Source organism: Stylophora pistillata, chromosome 9 (assembly GCF_964205215.1).
Source record: "Stylophora pistillata chromosome 9, jaStyPist1.2, whole genome shotgun sequence".
Classification (NCBI taxonomy): Eukaryota; Metazoa; Cnidaria; class Anthozoa; order Scleractinia; family Pocilloporidae; genus Stylophora; species Stylophora pistillata.
This window is the reverse complement of record NC_142527.1, coordinates 20,877,246-20,898,124: the sequence shown is the minus strand read 5'-3', so window position 1 is coordinate 20,898,124 and position 20,879 is coordinate 20,877,246. Positions and strand designations below refer to the sequence as shown.

The 20,879-nt window shown below is 39.0% G+C and overlaps 1 protein-coding gene across 1 annotated transcript in view; it reads left to right on the top strand.

Annotated features, from left to right (window-relative positions):
• Window positions 1-20,879, top strand: part of LOC111346669 (von Willebrand factor D and EGF domain-containing protein) — a 58,526-nt gene that overhangs the window by 16,124 nt on the left and 21,523 nt on the right. The window contains exons 5-6 of the mRNA XM_088734489.1: window positions 7,499-7,810; window positions 15,410-15,483. Of these exons, the coding sequence (XP_088590615.1) occupies window positions 7,499-7,810; window positions 15,410-15,483 (386 nt within the window). The remainder of the gene's footprint in view (window positions 1-7,498; window positions 7,811-15,409; window positions 15,484-20,879) is intronic.

Sequence of the window (20,879 nt, the reverse complement as noted above, 5' to 3'; positions counted from 1 at the left end):
AATTGGCCACCGTAATGATTACAAAAGCTGACGTTTCGAGCGTTAGCCCTTCGTCGGAGCGAATAGAGGAATTGTGGATTGTGTGTGCTTTTAAAGGCAGAAAATGGAGCTACGTTATTGGTGGGTGCATGGCAACGAGAAAAACATGAATAAATTAGTGGAATGAAAAGCGTTCATTGATCCCTGTGGGATTGAGACTGCCGGTTTGAAAGATGAGCTTTTGTTCAAGATTTTTACGGCTTTCCGTGCTACCTAAGTGCAAGGAAAGACCGCAGATTGCCATATGTTGCTTAGAATGATTAGGTAAATTAAAATGTCTAGCGACTGGTTTAGATGTGTCCTTGTCATTCCTTTCCACGTCTCGAAGGTGTTCTCGGAATCGGTCACCTAGTCTTCTGCCCATTTCGCCGATGTATATCTTTTTGCAATAAGTGCAAGTTATGCAATAGATTACATTAGCGGAGGTGCACGTGAAGTGATCGGTGATCTTAATGGATCGTTTAGGTCCCGATATTTTATCAGTGTTGTGAATGAAAGGACACGTTTTGCATCGCGCACGAGCGCATTTAAAAGTGCCTGGTTGCTCATTAGTCTGAAAAGAACTTCTGACCAAAAAATTGCCTAAGTTTTTGTCGCGTTTGAATGAAATGAGCGGAGGCTGCGAAAAGATAGTGCTTGTCTCTGGATCGTTTTGAAGTAATTTGAAGTTTTTAAGAATGATGGATTTAACTGAGTGGTTGTGAGGGTGAAACGTGAGAGTGAATGGAATGCGGTCGGAATCTTCCTTATGCGACGTTTGTAGTGCTGAATGTCGATCAATAAGTTGAGCGCGGTGGTAACCCGCTTGAACAACGGAAGCAGGGTAACCACGTTTATCGAAGAACTGGCACATTGACTCTGATTTGTGGTGAAAATCAGAGTCATTACTACATAAACGACGAAGTCTTAGAAACTGAGAAAAAGGAATGGAATTCTTAACGTGAGATGGATGAGAAGACGAATATAACAAGTAATTATGCGAGTCTGTAGGTTTGTAATACACACTAGTGCATAAACCGTTGCCTTCAATTGAAACTTTGACGTCTAAAAAGGATAAAGAATTGTCAGAAATTTCCCAAGTATATTTCAGAGCCGGGTGAAAAGAATTGACTGCAGTTATGAATTGAGTGAGCTCCTCTCTGGTAGAGGAGGTAGCGCCGATACAGTCGTCGATGTAGCGACCGTAGAGTTCAGGTTTGGACCCGTTGTATTGGCTGAAAAATTGATGTTCGACAAAACCTACAAAAAGATTCGCATAGCTAGGTCCCATTTTGGTGCCCATGGCTACACCATTGGTTTGTTTGAAGAAGTTGTTTCCGAATGAAAAACAATTGAGTGTGAGCACTAGTTCGGCTAAGCGTAGTAGTGTTTCAGATTTAGGTTCCTTAACAGTACGTTGATCAAAAAAATGTTTAAGGGCCAGAAGGCCTTCACCATTAGGAATGACAGTGTAAAGAGACGTAATGTCCATGGTGAAAAGAAGTTTGTTTTGGCCAAGGAAATTAAAGTCTCGAAAAATTTGAAGAGCGTGTTGGCTGTCTTTAATATATGATGGTAAAGTTTTGACGATGGGAGCCATAATTTTGTCTAGATAGCTGGAGATAAGTTCGGTAGGGCAACTGCAAGCCGAGACAATGGGCCGACCCGGGTTGTTAGGTTTGTGAATTTTAGGTAAAAAGTAAATACGAGAAGTTCTAGGAGTGGTTATGATGAGATTCTTTGCTGTGGCCGGCAATTCTTGTTTAGTTATTACACTTATGACCATAACTTGCTAGCTTAACAGATGGTACTTTAAGTAAGTTTTTAGAGGACGACCTCAGATTTCTGGTTGTTACATAAGGCTTCAACAGTTCCTTGATGTAACTAGGGGCGTGGCCGTTGAGCGCTTTGTATTTCAGAAGTAGTATCTTGTAATTTATGCGTTGGCTAACTGGGAGCCAGTGCAGCTGCTTTAAGATAGTTTTGATGTGGTCGTGCGACATGAGCTGCGGCATTCTGGACATTTTGTAAGCGATCTATCAGGAATTTGGGCAGTCCGTATAGTAGCGAGTTGGTGTTATCTAGCCAAGATGTAATAAATGCATGAACTAACTTTTCAGTATCTGCTAGAGATAGGCAGTTTCTTATCTTGCTAATGTTTCTAAGGTGGAAGAAACAGGCTTTGCAGGTACTGGTGACATGCTTATCTAATGACGTGTGCTCATCGAAAATAACTCCAATGTTTCCTGCAGAGGGAGGTGGCTCGATCCTCTCACCACACACATTAACATACTCTACTAATGGGGGTGGACAGTGTCGTGCGCTCAAGATCAATAGCTCAGTCTTTTCTCTGTTTAGTTTGAGTTTATTGCACACCATCCATGAGTCTATCTCAGAAACACATGCTATCTTTGCTATAGAGCTGGGTTGTTCGGCTGGGTTGGGCTTGAAAGGGAGATAGACCTTGGTGTCATCGGCGTAGGGATGGTAATTTAGTCCATGCCGTCTAATGATGTCCTCAATGGGTTAAGTATATAATAAGTATAGAATCGGACCCAGTACTGATCCCTGGGGAACACCGTACCGAAGTTCTTTCGTCTTTGACTTGTTTTCATCAATTATCACACACTGTTTTCGGTCTTGGAGATAGGATCGAAACCATTTTAGCACATTTCCTTTTACTCCATAGCGTTTTGCCATTCTTTCCAGTAGGAGATCGTGGTCGACTGTATCAAACGCCGCAGACATGTCCAATGAGTGAGTGTCAGTGAGTGTGGGGTGCGGCAGGTTTTCTTTTTAGAATGTGTTTAGATATTATAATGCACCGATCAAACCAATTGAGATATTTCTGCAACAAGAACTTTTGTCGGGTTTAAATTGCACAGAGTCATGAAACGATTGTAAGATGGTCATTGTTTTTCTCGGTTTTTGCTGTCTTCCGAAGTGTCACGACAAAAACTGAAAACATAATGTGCTATTGGCTATAAGCCAGAAATCACGAGAGGCGAGAACTCAACTAAGTATTTAGTGTGAATGTCGAACTACTGACTAAAGATGCTCCGCAAAAACAATAGGTACTTTACGAACCAGAACGCGACGCAGTTTGAAAACATCGAAACCGAGAAGGGCCCGGGGCGAGAACGTTGTCAGGAGCGCGGGAAAAACAAAGTTACGGATGCGAACGCGACGACAGAGACAGAACTGGGCAAATCCTTTATACTCCGCTAAACATATTTTCGTTTTATAGCTGATGTTATACGTCATAATGGCAACATTCAGAGAGGCGAGGGAAGCTTTATTGTTTGCCTATTCTATCCCAAATTTCGCTTCTTTGCGACGAACCCTTTCTTGTTTTGAACGGATTCTGGAAACAACCTCTCTACAAAACAGGATACCATGCTCGCTTCTCGAGTACATCACATTACTGCGTGAAAAAAAGCACAGCCTGTTTTAGTTTGTTTTCAATGAAGAACATAAATATAAAGTTTAAACTCAATTTCATCGTATAGTTTAGCAGACTCGGCGGCTCTGCGTGTTGTCCATTCATCGTAGCTGTAACCAATTGACCTGCAGTAAAAGGCAAATTAAAATGTTTGTTGATATTTCTACAAAAAAATAACACTTTCATGGACTCCTAAAAGCAGTTTTGCCTATAAGGTAGCAAAAGAAATTTTATTTCCAGTTCAAATTCAGTAGAAACTACTCACGTTTTCTGGAAACGCTGCAAGTGCCAATCTCGTGTTCTGAACGCGAAGAAGACGCGTTGCAGTTTAGCGCTAAGCATGCGCAGTGAAGCACTTTGTGAGCAAATTACTTCCGGTGACGTTTCAGGCTGCGTCGCGTTCTGGTTCGTAAAGTCCTTAATAAGTAGTACAGGGAAACATCGGGTCTAAATTGAGTCAAGATCGCAATTCCTTTGTTACACTCACCCGTGTTTTTTCCGGTTTCTGCTGTCTCCGGTTGTGTTACGGCAAAAACTGAAAACATAATGTGCTATTGGCTATAAGCCAGAAAGCACGAGAGGCGAGAACTCAACTGAGTAGTTAATGTGAATATTGAACTACTGACTAAAGATACTCCGCAAAAACAATAAGTAGTACAGTGAAACATCGGGTCAAAATTGAGTCAAGATCGCAATTCCTTTGTTACACTCACACGTTCACTCAACTCGAAAACGTAGGTTGCTTCATCTCTTTTAAGAGGCAATAGCTATAAAAAACCGGAGCTATAAATTGCAGATTCTGGAGAATCGTCAACCTTTCAGTAATTCACGGACGCATGCTAACTTGAATGAGAACTCTACAACAGTCCAGTTTTATCTTCCCACACTAAATTAAAAAAAATATATTTACTTTTTTCGCGAGCATTTTAGACGGGGGAGGAATAAATGTTACATTTTGTAAAGAAACACATTAAATGTGGGAGAGGGGGAAGCGGCGAGGTCTGGGACAGAGAAACGATGATCACACAACTTGCAAAGCGGTCAATTTACGCACTTGTCAGTGGGCTCCCTAGGTCACGCCGGCCGCTAAAATTATTTCCGTGCGATATGTGGTCTTGTAAGTAACTCCTGTTGTTTTTTGAACAACGGTTTAAAAATTTTATCGATACAAAATTTGTTATTGTGGATACGCTCTTTTCATTTGCATGTGCTTTGATTTTGCTTTGGCGAAGCCCGTTCGAGGAACTTTAAAAAAACAAATCCAAGTTCAGATGGAAAATGTCTACGTCGAGAAGTGTAAGTTGCGGCTCAAACTTTTAAGCCTCAATAAGAATCGTACGATCACCTTCACGAATTTCGCTCGCCGTCACTTAAATGAAGAGTTCGTCTTGGAAAGTAATTTCAACTGGTCAAACCTGTACTCTGTATTTAGCTCGGCTGGGTATGGGGAAGGTTCAGTTGCCGCCATTTTTCCTGTCTAGTTTTAGGAAAGGTTTCCGCCACATTGTTGTCAAATGTACTACATGGCTCAAGGTCGGCGTTACGAACGTCGCCTGACTTTGAAACAAGTTAAGAACATCTCATCACCTCTCGTCACATGTTTGGTTTCGTGATAGTAACGAAATTATACTCTACCACTTAACTGAAAGTCAACTTAATTACCCAAAAGACGAAACCACGCTAACCTGAAAATGGGGTTAAACCGCTTCAGACCAACTAAAAATAACACCCACTGTACATTTTGAGCAGATCTAGTAAATGCGTCTACACGTAAATTTTGGAGCAACGCGATCGGCAAAATATAAGCTTTTTCATTCTGAGTTCTCAGAATTTTTTTTCTTTGTCCTACGCTCGTGACAAGACAAAAACATCTTTCTCTATTTATGTATTTTTTTCCAAATGTAAACTGAGTGCAACAAACTGAATTTACGGCCGTATAAGCAATTTTACCCGAAAAGCATTACACTTGAAAAGTGCCTTGTGCATTAAATGTAGCAAGTTGAGTATTATCAGAGTCATAATGGGGTACCACTTCACCAACACAAAACTAATTACGCCAAGTTAGGATAGTTAATATTTAAAACAATATGTTCTTTTAAAGTCGTATGAAAAGTTTTAAATGTCTTTCAATTGCGGTGCAGATACAAATTTATCGGGTGTAACTCAATGCATGAATTCAACAGAAAATATCCAAGAAGGTTATGGACATAGTCTATGAATTGTAAATTGGTAATATGAAAAACAAATTGCTGAAAATGTGCTTTAATTATTGGTGGTCTTGATACGAATTTATGGTTCATGATCTCTCATGAAATTCCGAGTGTGTAACACAATGAATTCACAAAACAATCGGTAGATTATGTAAACTGATTAATGAATTGATAACAGATAATATGAAAAATTGACGTAATATGAAAACTGTAAACAGCAACTATAACGTTTGCTATGTAACCTGCGTATCCGTTATAAGACGCGATCACAGCACGGAAACTTCTTGCTTGCAAAATGGGATGACTAACAATTATAATGACTGGTTCTTTAATTCCAGCTTTAGAAGAAAAGCATATTGATCATAACGCAGCTATCAAAAGTTTATACTAGAGCTGTTTTGCATAGAGAAAGTGGCCCCATGTTTTGAGAGACAAACCATTTTCTGCAGTTTGAACGAATCAAGTAAAAAGCAAGAAAACATAGCGATGAAAATAACCATATCCAAGCGATGTAGTTCACTCTTTCCGCAGTAGATTTGTGAGACCCGCGAGTTTCTTTGCAGCACATCTTAGCAGTCCTTGATTTCTCATAAGTTTGACGGGTTCTAACATGATAATATTGTCAAAATCAAATTGCTGCGTGAGGCCTCTTGTAAACATGAACATTGCAGACTCAGCTTCATTTTCTTTTATTTTTTGCAAAGGCCATTGCCTCAGTTTTAGGGCAAAACCACGCATTCTCGGCCAAAGTGCGAATAACAAATAAACCCTGCGGTAGAACTGAAGAGCAAATGATGGAACCTTGCTTACGCAGCTAGCTATTAAAAATTTTAAAAAAATTCCAGACAAAAACGCATGTCCAGATTTCACGAAAAAATAATCCGTAAGTTAATCAATTTCTTTCGTACCTTAACACCATCAATGAATTAAACTGTCCAAACGAAATAATGTTGAGAATACAGTCTGAATTGATGTTTGAGTGATGGACCGCCGCTAACGTTTACCAACAACGACTGCCAAATAAATATACCTAAACGCCGATTTAATTTTTGCCCTCATCAAATAGCAATGGATTTTTGATTTTTTTTGTTTTGTTTTTTTTTTCATGTCGTTTCTCGCTATCTTTCGCGTTTCCCCGAATATATCGCTCGCATCTATTACTTCTCCCTCTTTCCCATTTCACCCCAAAGTTGGATTAAAATGATTTTTCCGGCTTTAGCCATGAGTATTATTGCTTTATAAGTACGTTCAAAACAATGCTCATGGTTTCTCCGTTTCCCTTCTATTTAGGTAATGTGCTAGACTTCAGAATATTTTCTATTTTTTGCTACTAAAAGAGTTCATTAATTGATGGGAGAATTCTGCATCAAATTGCACTCGAAAAATGATATCGATTTTCAAGTGCAATTTAACGAGGAATTTACAAGTCAAGTAATGAATTTCCCTTGAATCGCATGATTGAATAAAATTAAAAAAGAAAAGAAAAAAAAGGAATTCAGCATTACTTATTGTTGTTATGTATACGTAGACGCGAATCAGTTTCACCTAGCCTCGTTTTCAACTCGCTATTCCACGCTAAACACCTCGCTTCGTTAACCTGTAAGAATGCGAGATTGTATTTAATGATGCGATTCTATTAATTTTATATAGGCATGGGGTGACGAGCACCACTAACATCTAACTGCGTACGCACGCACGCACACACACACACACACACACACACAGAAATTCATACAAAGTGAGTGGGTATGAAACATCATGATTTCCCATTTTTTAAGTCTTCTGTTGTCCAAAAACTGTCTTTATAATTATATTTTTATCTTTCTAGGTTGAACCAACTGTACTAACTCTCACGGAATGCTCCCTTGACAAAACTTATCTCACTATAACGCCAACTATACCCATTCTCAGAAGTCAGTTCGCAAGTGGCCTAGACATTGGTTTTTGGCTACCAGCTGGTATTAGACTGAGCAATGGCGGATGTAAAATTACATTAGAGGGCCTTAAATCTAAAAGAGTGCGTCTGATTACCGAATGCAAAAGCTTCCGTAGTCCCAATTCAGATAAACTGATCTATGCAGAAATACAAAATCCACACAGTGAATTTTGGAACTCAGCAATCCACCTACCCGCTATTTGGGTAAGTTAGTTGAGATTCTATTGAAACTTGTAACCAGAGAAAATTTATATTTCCCTACGAGATCAACCAATCCGGATCTCTGAGACACAGATCTTCGGATATTAAGTTTCAGGTTATTGTCAACAAAACAGGGTGCCTTCCGAAAAAATTGTCCCACGCGCGCTACTTTTAAAGAAACCATAAAAAATTACATATCGCTTTTGAAGCTCAGGCCTTAAAACATAAAACTTACGGTGTTTGCTTTATTGAATTACCATCCTCTACGTTACCGCGGACCTCTAAACAAACTGAACAGTATAATTCAGCAGATAATAGGCTAAAACATCGTGTCAGACTTTCGATATTCACTTTTGGTTCCTGAGAAAACCTATTTTGAAAGTTGGACGAAAAAATTATTTCGATTGTAGTCACGCTCTAGGACTTTAGGAGAGAAATACTTCGAATTTTGTAAAAGCCTTACACAATTTGGTGCGTTAATACCTGATGAAAGATCTGACCAATTTTCATGAAAGTCCAAAAAATCCACATACCCTACAAATTTGTTTAAGTAGAGGTAGGTCGCGTAAAAGCAAACCTTGAGTTTTTTGGCCTGCTAGGAGCTTCACAGGTTTCGCACCTCAATCAAACGCGTAACAGTTCAGTCATGCCCTAGACCAGTTAAGGGTAAAAGTGATGATAAGGGTAAAAGCAATGATTATTGTTCTTCCCAACGAGTTCGAATTTCGAAAAAAAACAATTCTTTATAAATTGAACTCATTTAATTTAACGAAATAACAAGCTACACTAGTGCGACAAAACAACATGGCGGGATTTTTTTACCTCGTGGTCAGACTAGTTCCCAGTCCTTCTAGACAATTATTACAGATCAAACTAATTTTAACAAATAACAAAAACCAGAAAAACGGAGAAATATATTAGCCGGTTCTCGTGGAACTCAAGGAAGAGGACCTGTCCAGTTGCGGACATAGTTCAAGAAAGCAATTATTTTGGCTGAGTGTTAGAAGACCGCTCTCACCCTAAAGAACAGCACAGGGATTCGGAGATTATTTGAAGAAAAGGACCATGGTCCATGGTTAACACCCTCTTTGCCATCATTAAAGCTTAGGACGCGTGAGTAGTCCAGTGGTCAGTGCGCTGGACTCTAGGTCAGATGGCCCGGGTTCAAGTCCTGGCTGGGGCTTGACGTTGTGTCCTTAAGCAAGACGCTTCACTCACATTGCTTCGTCTTCTCGGATAGGACGTAAAGCCGGAGGTCCCGTCTCCTGCACCTATCAATTAGTTAATTGCGGCAAGGGACGTTAAAGAACCCACATCACGAGATTACTGTGATGTGGTCTGGCCTGTTTACTGGGAAGGGGGGGAGGGGGCATCTGTAAAAATTTCTCCTTTATTAATTGTAAACTGCCGCCGGCAGTCTGGAAAAGTCCCCCGCACAGTGTTGTAAAGCGCATTAGAGCATTTACATGGAAATGCGCTATAGAAATTGATCTATATTATTATTATTATTATTATTATTAGGACGCCTGACGACCAGAACTTGTTGGAGAACCATCATCTTGTGTACGTATGCAATACACGAATTTGCCACGTTCTAAGATAGTATGACTGAAGCATCATCTAGCAAATCTTAAAATAATAGCATAGGAAGAGTTGAGGCCCCTAAAAGGAGGAAAAGGAAGACATATGAGTCTTTTCATGAAGCTTTTGGGCTAATTATGACTGCTTATTGAAAATGATCCACTCTAAGAATTGCTATCTTACACGAGTGATCTGGCTCAAAAGTCACGTGAAGATGATCTAAACATGCTTCAAATGATTCTAGCGGCCATGACTATGCAGCAATCCCATGCAAACCCACAAGTCAGAGTCACAACACCGGCCAACATAAGAGAGTAGGAAAGTAATGGCAACCGATATGACAATCACATGTCATCTTCTGTTAATCCTGAAAACTGCATGTACCAAATTTTTGGTGCCGAGCTTTTGGTGACAGATATCTTGTTGAGTTCAGTGTGACTTGAATATCATTGACGAGCCTGAAAGTGAATAAATGAAATGTGCTTTCAAATGGCTTTAGTTTGACCTTAGTCAGTTCTTGTGAAAACGTTAGTAACTCCATAAAGATTTGGTCACAATTGGAGCAATAAGTCCTTAGAACCTTACATCGTGTCATATACGTTTGATATTAGCTGTGAATCCGTCAAGATAGATATACTCTTCTTGATGTTTACTGAAATTTTCAGTGGTGTTACGAGTAGCAGCTTATTTCTTCATACATGTGTGGACCTTTTTTTTCCTGAGAAATACATTCCCTATGCATGAAAGGGTTTAGGGAATAGAATCATTTTTATACCAAATCACCAAATTAGCTGTAATGAGATGCATTTATGCAAATTAGTGAGCATGCGCTTTGTTCGAGTGTTAGCGAGTGTACCGGCGAGTGTTCCATGTGCTCGGATCAGTAGTTGAGTTACCGTGTAATTCAAGTCTTAACTATCGGAATACATTCATTCAGCAACCCACTCAGAGTCATTACATGGTACCAGGAGTGAAACTATCGCACTTTGCGGCGTCGATGTACCGAAAATGCAATGGATTAGTGACAATCTTCGAGAGAATTGGAGGCGTTTCCAACAACACGCTGAATTAATGTTTTCAGGTCCTCTAAAATCACGCTCAGAAGCAGAGAAATGTAGTTATCTTTTAATCTGGAGTGGTCAGAAAGGAAGAGATATCTTCAACACATGGCAAAACCTCACACAAGACGACAAAAAGAAGTTGCAAGCCTACTACGATCGATTTGAGCAACATGTGAATCCAAAGTCTAATCCTGTCTTCGCACGATACAAATTTCATCAGAAGATCCAATTGCCTGATGAATCCGTAGAGCAATTCACTACTAAGCTTCAAATCCTCGCCCAAGACTGCGAATTCTCCAACACGGATGAGATGATTCGCGACAGAATTGTCTTCGGCACTAAATCAATGAAAACTAGAGAAAAGCTGTTCGACGAAGGAGCAGGCCTTACTCTCGAAAGATCTATTCACATCGCATGATCCTATGAGGCATCACAAGCTCAGCTGAAGGCTACGAATCCCGCTGGAAAAGAGGAAAAAATCAATTTTATTTCGCATGCTAGTTAAAAGCCGAAATATACGACCAAAACATAGCACTTCTGCACAGGCAGCCCAGCAGCGAAACCCGAAATCTGCAGAGGCAGCCCACCGGCACTGCGAACAAAATCCAGCTAATATTTGTGATAATTGCGGCCGCTCTCACAGCAAATCTGAAAACTGTCCAGCCAGAGGTCAAACCTGCAATTAAAGCAAAAAGAAAGGCCATTTTGTTCAAGTCTGCAAGAAAAGAATGAGATCAAAACAAAGAATTCATGAAAGTCAAGACACCGCTACATCATTCGAAGAAAATTTCGAGACCTTGGCATTTGAACCTATCTGCGTTGGAATAATGAATCAAGAAATCAAAGCACTAAAGATGAAGTATTTGCTACTGTCAACGTCGACATCGCTGGAAGAGAAAAAGAGGAAACTTCTCTGAAAGCAAAGATCGACACGGGACCCCAAGGAAACGTGTTACCCCTCCGCATCTATCGTAACATGTACCCCCAAAATATCAGCGGCCACGGCAAACCAAAGTCAGGAACACTGAACCCGTCAAAAGTCATTCTAGTAGCATGTGGTGGCTCAGAAATCAAGCACCTCGGTAAAGCCAAAATCCCATGTTAGTTAAAAGGCATCAAGATAACAGCAACCTTCTATGTCACAGACACCAACGGTCCCGCAATCATCGGTCCTGACACCGCAACTCAACTCAACCTTGTGAAATTTAATCTCGAAGTGAAACAATCTCCACAACCTGAACCTTGTACTCAATCAGTCAAATCTGCACCAATCAGAGGCAAACGAGATCTCATCGCACGGCACCAAGAATGCCTCAATGGAATAGGAAAGTTCAAGGGTGAGTATCAAATCACCTTGGATCCTGCAGTAACTCCAGTTGTCCATCACCCACACAAAGTACCAATTAGCATGAAAGGTGAAATCAAAGATGAATTGGATAATGTGGTAAAGAATGACATCATAGCAACGATATAGGAAGACGAACCTGCAGCTTGGGTCAATATTCACGTCTACCGACGAAAATCAAGTGGAAATCTTCGCCTCTGTCTCGACTAAAGAGAGCTAAACGCAGCGATTAAGCGTGAGCACCACGTCACCCCTACTCTGGAGGAAATTCTTCCTAAGCTAAATAGAGCTAAAGTATTCTCAATAGTCGACGCGAAATGTGGCTATTGGAACATTGTCTTAGATGAAGAATCAAGTTACCTTACAACTTTGAACTCGCCCTATGGGAGTTACCGCTTCAAGAGAATGCCATTTGGACTGAAAATGTCGCAAGACATTTTTCAAACCCGCATCGACCAAACCTTTGAAAGATGTGATGGTGTAATTGGCATTGCAAATGATATTGTAATCTATGGAGATTCAGAAGCATCACATGACGCAAATATGAATGGTATGATCAGTCGATGCAAAGAAACTGGTCTGAAATTGAACACCGAGAAATGTTTCATCAAACAAGACCAGTTCAAATTCTATGGTATAATCTGTACCAAGGATGGCATCCAACTAGATCCTATTAAAGTGTCAGCACTCAAACAGATGGCATCATCAGCGAATAAGAAGGGCCCCAATTACAGAGCACATTCAAGTCCGGTAATAGTGAACTTAATGCAACAACAAAATATTTCTTATAAATGTTTAAAAAGAAAAGAAAGGAGGAAGAAAGAATCCAGTGAAGGAAACATTTTTTTCTAAAAAAAAATAATTAACTGATAGGCAATTATTAGATGAGATTGAGCATGATATCGTGAATTATCAAAACCCCGTATCTGTGTTACCTGGTCAAAGATACGGGGCTTTGATAATTCACGACATAATGCCAAATCGAATTTAATAATTATTTAATTATACATTTTACAACAAAAAATTTGAAAAAAAAGGACGCTTATCTAATGAGCACACGCATCGAGCGCCTTTTGTCATCTGTTGTGAATGAGAAGTCCTTTATTTCGCCGTTTTAAATCAACATACTTTGCTGGAAATGCTTTGTTTACTTTAGCGAATTGTGGGTCTTTGGTATTGTCAGTTCTTTTTGCCATGAAGTACCTGTTAAATCCAAATCGTAAAGAAGTCAAAGTAACTTTTCGAGTACGGGCTGCCATCACTTTTTCTTAGCGCTGCTGTTAACTTCTTCAAAACGCCAGCCAAAGCGGTTTCATCTAATATTCCTTTAGGTTCTTCTCCCTTAAATGATCATTCGGAATTTTTACACTTGTTTTGTTGTCCTCTTGGTGTGTTTGGAATCTTTGTTCTCAAACTAAACTTTACCCGGAAACGGAGGCGAAGTGTTAACGTTTAGCCACTTTTGCAAAAGTTTGACAACACTCGCCGAACGAGGGGCTTGACAAGTATGCAGACTTTGAACTCGACATGATAACCCAATATCTGCAGCAGATATTGGGTTATCATGTCAACTTTACATGCCACTGGAATTTGACTGAATGCTCTCGACCAATATAGTAGGTCTAATGTATAATAAAGTAGATAAATTCATTGTTGGTGAGTGCGTACGATTTTATTCAAGAGTCGTTCAAGCAAACTAACCATGAAGTAATTTGTTATATGTATTATATTAGTACTGATCGGCGGCATGAGGTTTTACACATGTTTGTAACTTTCAATCACAGTCAATTGACCACAAAAGACGAAGAAATCGCAAAGTCGATATCGCCTTTATTTAAACCCAATCAATGCTGTCAAAAATACTGCATTCGAATGTACTTAAAAAGGCGAAGGAACTGTACTTTTAAAATAATTCATTTCAAAAAGAGAGACATTGCTTGCTGGCCATGTTGATAATCCGCGGCCGAGCTAGTTGAATGGACTGTGGTCGAAGAACATTTAGAACCTTAAGATAAATTTGATTTCTCAACATCATGCGCTCTACCTATGCTTAGTTCACTCAAAGTCTAAGACATTTTTACTTGCCTTTTGTCAGGAACAACTAAATAAGCAGGAAACGTTGCAAAAATTCACTTTCAATTACTTCGCCCCGAATGGCGGGAAAAACTGATACGATTTTTCTCACCTGTGAAAAAAATCGTAGCAGGCTCCTCATTGGTCATACGCTATTTTTCACTGACGAAAAAATCGTATGACCAATGGAATTGCTTCTCATCAAAGAGAGACGATTTTTATTCGGTGAGTTTACATTGAGTAAATCTAAGTACTTCTATAATAATCACTTTTATTATCCAACTACACTCCGTAGAGTACAAATAACGCCATAGACGAGTACAAATATGACGCATGTTTTGTCGCATCGCGCAAGCGAACAGTTGGATTGACTCAAGCCAATTCTCCTAACTGAGTTACGAAAAAAAATGGCGGACAATTTGAACCATATTTCTGACAACTAAGAGTCAGAATGGCTGGCAAATATAGATACAAGTCTATTGGTTAAATTGAACGAAGAAAAACAGTTAAAAAACGAGGAAATTTCTTCATTTATTGAAACAGCAACACGACAACGCTCCAATTCCGTTCCCCTTCGAATGCTTCTGTCACGCACTCCTCGTAAATAAATATCCGCGAAATTTGCCCGCGTTGAAATAACAATTTGGCATGTTGGATGATAAATAACCTTATTAGACGTTTTGTTGTGTAGTATCGCTGGGTATTTTTTATTCGTTATTTGCTTAAGATATATTTATTCACCGCATTGATCAAAGGCATAATTTATTTACAGCTACCCTTGGTAATTGTTAGTCATAAAAGTATACGTAATGATTGTCACTGACAAGTTTTGGATGTAAAATCCAAAACTAGTCAATAGCTATAGCGGCGCTTGTCCACCGCTAGCTGGACCGCACAAAATCCAGTGATAAAAACAACGTACCCGCACCAAACTTCTTTTGGAACGCCTCCTTCTTTATTATTGTATTATACCGTGAAACTATAAATTGATTTATGAAATAAGGGACACGCAAATAGATTAAGAAATGCTTGAGGTAAATCAAACTTACATTATTGCCGGATCTGGCAAGAGTTGATATCGATTGAACCTTTCTTTCCTTTCCTTTACTAATTTCTTTCCTTACGAGCACGAGTGCTTACCAAAACTGATCAAAGGTCCCTTTATCAAATATATTGAATTACACTTAAGAGCGCGTAAGGAGCCTCCTAGTGTGACTTTAAAGATTATTAACCAAATCAAACAATGAACCGAAACTCGTGCTATAGGGGCACTTACAGTAGCACAGAGTCTCATTTGTAAAACTTCAATTTCTTTCTTTTTCTTTTATTTCTTTCCATATCCATGAATCGATCGCACTGCTGCCAAAATCTGTTATATCCTTTTTTTTTTTTAATTATTGATCGTTACATGGGATTTTATCAGGATTTTCTGAGCAGGAAAAATTCATAAAAGGCAACTGTCCATAAATTTAAACTCACTGAACGTATATATCTTTTAGAAAATCTAATCTTGGAAAGGTTTTATTCTTGTCTTTTCCTTAGGTTTCTGTGATAGACGAATCGGACAACATTGGTTCTTGTAGTACGACTGGGGATCCACATTACGGTTCACTTTTGTGAGTATCGAATTACTTGTGATGTGTTGATATGAAGTAATAATTGTGAAATTTGTTTTGTAGTGATAACAGTTTGTAAATAATGAAGAGCAGTAAGACCAAGCAGCGTTAAATGTAGACTGTGATAATGTTGAGAGAGTGCTGAGACCAGGCAGGGGGTGATAATGTTGAAATCGCCTGTTTGTATCAAACTTTACCAAAGTGCAAAATATCAGAGATTAACAATTTCGCGAAAATAAAATAAAAATATTTCGTTTTCTGAGAGATATGATATACCTCTGTGAAAATCTTCATTTTCCTTTTATTTGAAAAATAAATTAGCTCCGCCAGTGCAAAGGATAAAAAAGGCCATTTGGAGATTTGATCCACTTTCCCACGTTCCATAATTATTAGAAATAAGGCAGAATAATTTGATTCATCTCGCCCATTTCCTTTTTCCTTTTTTCTTTTTTTTTTTTTTTCTTGTAACAATTTATGCCAGATGTTTCAAATTGTTTGAGAGTGTCCAATATGCGTCATTGACCGAGCGTGATGGCTGGCTATTGGCCGAGCTTTTGTTTCTTTGTTTGTTTGTTTTTGCATTTTTATGGACGGAGAAGAAGTCGAGGCCCATAAAAATGCGACCAAAGAGAACGACGCTAATATCCAGCTATCTTGACCGAACAAGCTTCGTCAATAAAGGATTTATTATATTTAAAAAAGATTTCGCTTTAGTAATAATTAAGAATGACTTGTTTTCTTCCAGAACCGGGAAAGAAAGCCAACTGTGTTTGAAGTACAATAAACTCACGAGAGTCGTTTCTGTTTTCTTCGGATTCTGCTGCCTTTTGCGTCCCCATTGTCAACGTAGTCTTAGAATTACAAACCTACTGCTACTTTAATCTAATTTTTTTTTTCATGCGCGGGATCAATGCCGGCAATCCCGAACGGGCAAGATGGGCCCATCTTGCCCTCTCGGTAGCCGATAGGCTTAGCCACAAGTTGCTCGGCAACTTTTCGGCAACTTTAGAGATTTTCGGCAACTTTTTAGAATTTTGGCAACTTTTGAGATCTTCGGCAACCTTTTAGAATTTTGGCAACTTTTAGAATTTTCGGCAACTTTGGGCTTTTTGAGGCTCTTTGAAGCCACTTTCTTCACGTTTTGAGCCATATTTGTCAGTTCTCGATAGACATTTATTCAATTTATTCTAAAATACAATAATTAGCCCCCCCCTACCCCATGGGTTGATTTTTGTGATGCCTTATCACAAGGTCAGCGGTATCGCGTTGAACGTTTTTCAAGATGGCGGACAATTACAGTGACTATTTGTTGATCAAGTGAAATGGAAAGAACCTCTGATATTATCATTGGACTTTGACAAATAAAGTTTTGATAAGAAGCAATGTGCGAATTTTTAATCTTTAAAAACACCCAAAAAAGGTACGAAAAGCAGAAAAATCTTGGCAACTTTTCGGCAACTTTCTGGAAATTCAGCAACTTTTTGGCACCTTTTTGAAAAAAATAGCAACTTTTTGGCAACTTTTAGACACTATTGGCAACTTTTTTGGGATTCATCGGCAACTTGTGGCGAGGCCTAGTAGCCAATCAGAACACAGGATTCGCTTCACATTGCCCACGGGCACTGCCAACGATGTAATAGAATTAATTGATGAGCCTTCATATCAAAACTTTAATACTTTTAATCTTAAAGTAGTGTGCAACCCCGGCCTAGTTTGTTTCATTAGGAAACCGGGATGAACGATACATTAATACTTCATATACTCATTTTATTAAAAAAGATAATTCCTCTGTCCCTTAGATCAATTACTTTCCCTGAATTAAAAGTCGAGTTTGGCCTCAGAGAATAGATTAACGCAGTGTTTCCTCGTTTGCAAGGCCGAAAGTAAAAAAGTGAAAAAAATGATAAAATGAATTAAGGAAAAAGACAAAACAAAAAAACAAAAGCCTTTAGAAACGCAAGGGTTTCGTTTATCAGTTAGATCTAGGTGCAAAATGTCTTTGTAACAATTATAGTTTTTTAAGTGTGTTAGCGGCACAGTTTCCTTTGTGTTGTCCTAGTGGTTAATAATATTATTTTTCACCATTTCTTTGGCGCTCGCCTGAAATTTCACGTCAAAAAAATCCCTAATTTAGCTTTTTAGTTCCCTTTATATCCTTTTTGCCTTTGTCAGTACTTTCCATTTACATTTCATGCGGGCAGCGTTCTATTGATATTCGTTATTGTCAGCGCAACACAGGTGTTCCCGTTTTACACAGTTCATCCTTAAGAGAGTTGTTGTTGTTATTGTTTGTGTGTGTGTGTGTGTGTGTGTGTGTGTGTGTGTGTGTCTATGACAATGTAAGTGTTCCATTGTCCTCCATTGTTGGTATGTGTGTGCTATGATAAGTTATTTTGTTATTCTTATGTTGTAGTTTCAATCTATATCTCAATCCTTCGTCTTTTATACCACTTCCTACTTTGTTTACATATATCTTTCGAATTTGCAGTTACCATCTGTAGTGAAATTATAAGCTTTAAATCTTTTTTAATTGACATGGTGGGGAAGAGGGCAGGGAATTAGCGCAAATAGAGTGGGTGGTTTAATTTAATTTCATGGTACTTTAATTCAATGTATTTAAACAAACCTTTTTCTTTGTATTTACGCTTTACCTCCTTTTCGCAATGGTTAAATTTCTTCTCTCTTTCAAGAAGTCTAAGGTTGAAATCACAGCGGTATAACTATATTTTCTGTCTTAGTTTTTCTTTTCTTTTGCCCTTTATGTGCACATACCTGCCTGGGTTTTGCTCGGATCGTCAGCATTCACAGTGCACTAACCGGCATTTAAGAAGCCAACTGTAGCCGAAGCGCAGCATTTATTGTTCCTTTTTTCAACTTATAATAATAAAGAAGCTATGAGGAGAGACGATTTGATTCCAAAAGCCAGCCTTCTTATCCAGATCGGAAAACCCCACGCACGAAGGAGACAGACTGTGTAATAAGCTGCTCAATTTTTCGGGCAGCAATCTCGGGCAACGATCCTGAAAATAATGTACGTGAAACAAAATTGTTCCGGAAAACCACTTCAGAGATTTTGATTGGTCTTGATGTTATTCCATAGTTTTATTTATTTAGCTTCGCCTAATAGCGCTGCGCGTCAGTAACGTCACGAAAATTACACCCCCCGCGAGACTCACACAGACAAACAGCTTGTTTAGTTGTGGAATGGCGGCAGATACGAATGTTTCTTTAGTTTCTGTTACATCTAGCCTTCAAAATGTTGCTATTCTGACAGAGAACGACGGTGTACCTGGATCAAAGTTCAAAATCGACCCGGAGAATGATACCGTGGAGCAGCTAAAGCGATGGTTAAAGTGTAGAGGTATTAAACAAGGTGGAAAGAGATGTGATCTTGTTAAAGTTTACATGAGACGTTTGATAGCTTCTTTGCATTGCCACTCCAGTAAGTTAACTCATCCAAAGGAAAAATTTCATTAAAAAACTCAAGTAGCCGAACGTCGAACTGAAGACTTGTAAGACCAGAAAAGTGCTTTATTAGTTATGAATCTTTTCCAATAACTTCATATGAAAGGTTGCTGACAATTTTAGAGTCGGTATTCTTCATAGACATTTTAAGCTCGTTCTTTAGAATCATGGAATGATTTGAATATATCAACAAAGTTGAAATGGTAAATTGGCCACCGTAACGATTATAAAAGCTGACGTTTCGAGCGTTAGCCCTTCATCGGAGCGAATGGAGGAATTGTGGGTTGTGTGTGCTTTTAAAGGCAGAAAATGGAGCTAAGTTATTGGTGGGAACATGGCAACGAGAAAAACAAAAATAAATTAGTGGAATGAAAAGCGTTCGTTGATCCCTGTGGGATTTAGACTGCCGGTTTGAAAGATGAGCCTTTGTTCAAGATTTTTACGGCTTTTCGTGCTACCTAAGTGTAAGGAAAGACGGCAGATTGCCGTATGTTGCTTAGAATGATTAGGTAAATTAAAATGCCTAGCGACTCGTTTCGATGTGTCTTTGTCATTCCTTTCCACGTCTCGAAGGTGTTCTCGGTATCGGTCACCAAGTCTTCTGCCTGTTTCGCCGATGTATATCTTTTTACAATAAGTGGAAGTTATGCAATAGATTACATTGGTGGAGGTGCACGTGAAGTGATCGGTGATCTTAATGGATCGTTTAGGTCTCGATATTTTATCAGTGTTGGGAATGAAAGGACACGTTTTGCATCATGCACGAGCGCATTTAAAAGTGCCTGGTTGGTCATTAGTCTGAAAAGAACTTCTGACCAAAAAATTGCCTATATTTTTGTCGCGTTTGAAAGAAATGAGCGGAAGCTGCGAAAAGATAGTGCTTGTCTCTGGATCGTTTTGAAGTAATTTAAAGTTTTTAAGAATGATGGATTTAACTGAGTGGTTGTGAGGGTGAAACGTGAGAGTGAATGGAATGCGGTCGGAATCTTCCTTATGCGACGTTTGTAGTGCAGAATGTCGATCGATAAGTTGGGCGCGGTGGTAACCCGCTTGAACGACAGAAACAGGGTAACCACGTTTATCGAAAAACTGGCACATTGACTCTGATTTGTGGTGGAAATCAGAGTTATCACTACATAAACGACGAAGTCTTAGAAACTGAGAAAAAGGAATGGAATTCTTAACGTGAGATGGATGCGAAGACGAATATAACAAGTAATTATGCGAGTCTGTAGGTTTGTAATACACACTAGTGCACTTAGGTAGCACAGAAAGCCGTAAAAATCTTGAGCAAAAGCTCATCTTTCAAACCGGCAGTCTAAATCCCACAGGGATCAACGAACGCTTTTCATTCCACTAATTTATTTTTGTTTTTCTCGTTGCCATGTTCCCACCAATAACGTGAAGTTCATGTTTAGCTTTCTTTACATCGGTCAGCTCGATCTCTCTGTTTTGGCGGTTCTCTCTTTCGGCATAATTTCTCTTCAATGTCCTTCACCGATAAATTTGCCTTTAGAGGATTCCTTTGTCGGCCTCGTTTCCCCTAACCAGTGTAGGGAACAAATATAAGTGTTTCTAATAATGTTTTTCCCGGTGAAATGTTCACGAGAGCAGGCCTTAATCCATCGTTGACAACGTTCAATGACTTGTGATGATTTTAAGAATGCTATGAATATTTTTTCTAGTTTTTGCCACTTCTTTTAGTGACTTTGGTAGCTTTTCGGAAAATCTCGAATCGCTTGAACATTTCCCTCAGCAGCAATGCTTTGTGCTGACCATTTTTAACTAGAATTATTTATATTACTTGTCTCATCTGATCCCCTTCGCAATCCGCCATCTTAGATGTTTGTCTTAGTCTTGCGGGGGGGGAGGGAGGGTCTTTAATTTACATATCTACTTTTAAAACTCACGCGCAGCGCTATTAAAACACA